This window comes from Morone saxatilis, unplaced genomic scaffold (genome assembly GCF_004916995.1).
Source record: "Morone saxatilis isolate NCDOM2014 unplaced genomic scaffold, NCSU_SB_2.0 Contig22, whole genome shotgun sequence".
Lineage (NCBI taxonomy): Eukaryota > Metazoa > Chordata > Actinopteri > Moronidae > Morone > Morone saxatilis.
Genome location: NW_023339785.1, coordinates 9,546,111 through 9,549,487, shown reverse-complemented (window position 1 = coordinate 9,549,487; position 3,377 = coordinate 9,546,111). Strand labels below are relative to the sequence as shown.

The window sequence follows — 3,377 nt, the reverse complement described above, 5'->3', positions numbered from 1 at the left end:
AAAAAAAGAAAAAAAAAAAGAAGAAAAGCCAACGCATATTGTTTTTTCATCACAAAGCAAAACACTGGTTGAGGTTTAAATGAAGCTGGACAACATCCTCCAGCCGACGGGCTATCTTAGCAGACTGTGTTGTGTGTTTGTTTCCCGGAGCAGGCTGGAGAGAGAGCTAACAAAGTGACAACTGAGGTGCTGTTCACTGTTCATTGTTGTTGCTAGGCCCCAATCGTCCGGAGGGCTCTCGCTAAACAGGCTAGCTAGTGTTAGCTCGCACAGCTCCTTGGCTGAAAGAAATTCCTCCCCAAAACATTATTCCCGCTCTTTCACAGGGAACATCGTCAAATCTGACCTCTTTCTGCTTTGGATCTTGAGGATAAACGTCCGGAGGGCCGAGTCTGGGCCGCTTTAATGGCCGGTGTTCGTAACTTAGGATCCCGAAAGCAGCCATCATCCAGCGGCATCACAGCCAGGGCTTTCCTCCTCCCCAGCAGCCTGAACCCAGCTACAGCAACCCAACTCACTTCCGGAGAGCACTCATCCCCCAACTTCAAAATAAAAGTCGCGCAGAATTCTTCCTTGGCTTGTAGGAATCTCTCTGCATTAACATCTAACATTAACGCGTAATAGTAATGCGTGTAACAATTCTGCACGTCATTGGTAGACTAGAGGGAATATATTGGGGCTCAAGTAAGGGTGAGTAAGATTTTTCTGGAAGCCTGTGGTTCAACCTTTGGAAACTTGTGTTAATAAACTGCATGAGAATTATACATTTGTGAATGAATAAGATTCGTAGTCGTACAACAAATGGATGATGTTCAAATACAATTTTGTGTATCAATTACATAAATACTGAGGTTGCATAAAGACTGAAAACTGTGTGAAACTCAGCACTCAAATGTGCCACTATGTGTGTTACAATCATGATTGGGAGAGTTACTTTAAAAATGTAATTCGATACGATTACTAATTGCCTATTAAAAATATAGTCAGTACTCTAATCCAAGTATCATAATGTTAAAGTAACAGATCATACTGCTACTTTTTAACTCAACACCAAATATGTAAAATAAAGAGCGAAACAAACAACAAGATGACTTTTATGTATTCTATGAGTCAGCAGAACAATTTAATCTTATTATTATATTATTATAATTTTATATTTTAGTAAATGTGTCCTCTGCTCGGTGGGTTTTTAAAGAAAAACTTGCTTTTTAATAAACTGGTTATGAAACAGTCTCAATTTACCACTGATGCCTCTATATGACCCACATAAAAAGAGGAAGAAAGAGAAGACTGGCCATTTTCAAGTAGTTAGTCTTCATGCCTATCACCGCGTTGATTTGGGTTGATTTCCCTCGAAATCAATGAAATGAGACAAAAGAAACACTACCGCTTTTGTCCACAGGAGCCAGATCAGAATCAATACAAAAGAAAAGTTTCTTGCAGGAGCTTTAAGCAAATACAGGCAGTATATAGACAATTTTCACAGCTGGAAGGCTGCTTTCAGTTGTAAAAACAGGACAAAATGTATTACTTATTATTTGTGTGCATCTTTTTTAATGTGTAACCTTTAAGAACATTCACAATTTTGAATTTCATGCAAAATTTTTACATAACTTTACAAGCTCAAGCTAAAAGCTTTTATTGGCATCAGCCTTATGGTTCTGTTTTGTTGACACATATTTATAGTTAGTACTGTATTTACCTTATTTGTTAAAACATCCAGCAATAGCAATTCAGCTGTCTGCTCACTGTAATGTAAAAACGAGACTTTGCAGTTCACTAACAGGAAGACCTAGTCTCTAATTCGGGAAGACAGGAAGGCTGACTGTTAAATAAAGTTGAGTGACAGGCAAATAGTGTCATAATGTCATGGTGCTGCAGCATGTAAGGTCAGGCAGGTGAAACAGGAAATACTGTGCACAGGCTTTGAGTTGCTGACTATCAGATATATAGTGCTTATCAGTATGGGGGGGGGTCTGAGTAGTATTAGTACTGATACTGAGGTTGTGAACACAGTTGTTTCTCTCTCACACACACACAGTAAACACACTCACACAGAGTTCTGAAAAGGACACACCGTTATAGTCTCTTTTGTCCTTAAAGTCTTGTGAATTAATGAAAAAATAAAAATCCTATTTCACTACTTTGCATCTTAAATAATTATTAAGAACTATTTTCCTATCTTCTTAAGGAATTTATATGGTTTGCTAACAGCTGACCAGTCTCAACACAGTCCTTTTAATCAGCTGATTGCAGCATATTGTCAGCTGTGGAACAGGTGTGTGTGTGCATTAAAAGTGCCTTGAGCCACAAAAGGCAGTACACAACTTTTCACATGTAGTATTCCCACAGAGTATTATGGCACTCCTTCCATAGCAGGCACTTTACTAGGCCAGGGATCTGTATCTGCGACTGGATGGGAGCAGTGTGAACAATGGGTTGAGGGGGTGCCTGGGGTCATGTGCTATGATGTGTGCACTGCACGTAACAGCTTTGCTGTTGAGGTCTGAGAGGTCGGGGGTGGGGAGACCAATAATTTTGTTCCTACTGGAGGCAGTTAACATGGTGACGAAACAAGGGTAACAATACAGGAGAATGGGTTGGATTGTACTTTTGTAGAGCAGCAGCAGAAGGTGCTTTAAGTCTGCAGAAGAGTCCTAAAACAGAGTTATTGTTGTTAGGGAGTGCAAGGATGGCAGTGTTATCAGAGTATTTGATGTATGGGGTGATTGTCATTGGTGCAGTAGAGGGTAAATAGAAAAGGGGACACAACCTTGTGGGGCTCTGGTGTTGGTGATGAGAGTAGAGGATGTTACAGAAAACAGTGTACCCAGTGGATGAGAAGTGGAGGGACACCGAGGTGGTGAAGTTGGAGATAATATAAACTTGTGTAATCATTTTCCACATATGTATGTGGTATTTGAGTAAACATGAAAATGAAAATGTCATAACCCAATTTATTTTTATGTAAAATTTTAATACCTTGAAACAAAGTCAACAACATTCATATAATCAATACAGCAAAAGATTGCTGCATTTACTTAAAGAAGGAAAAAAAAACTCAAAACAAGAAGGTTCCTCCCTTTTTTATAAAATAGTTATGTATTCAAACCAGGGTACAACTTAAATTAAATGTCAAATAGTTTTTCCTTTTTCATTTGAATATGGTCATAGAATGCCAATACAAGTATTTGAAAATGCAAGTTGGATTATTGCATTTTAATTTTAAATAAAACAACACACACATGGAAAATTATAATGTGATTGTTGAATTAAATTTTTCATTATCATTTTAATATATTCCCTTATAGGCTTCCATACTTTGATGTGTAAAATCAGTGGAGGTCCCCTTTAACATATAAAATATCACAGCATCC

The 3,377-nt window shown here is 38.2% G+C and overlaps 1 protein-coding gene across 1 annotated transcript in view; it reads right to left on the bottom strand.

Annotated features, from left to right (window-relative positions):
- The window catches only part of med12 (mediator complex subunit 12), a 32,465-nt gene extending 31,957 nt beyond the window's left edge, over positions 1-508 (bottom strand). The window contains exon 1 of the mRNA XM_035669777.1: positions 347-508. Within this exon, the coding sequence (XP_035525670.1) occupies positions 347-448 (102 nt within the window). The 5' untranslated portion in view covers positions 449-508. The remainder of the gene's footprint in view (positions 1-346) is intronic.
- Between the last annotated feature and the right edge of the window lie 2,869 nt (positions 509-3,377).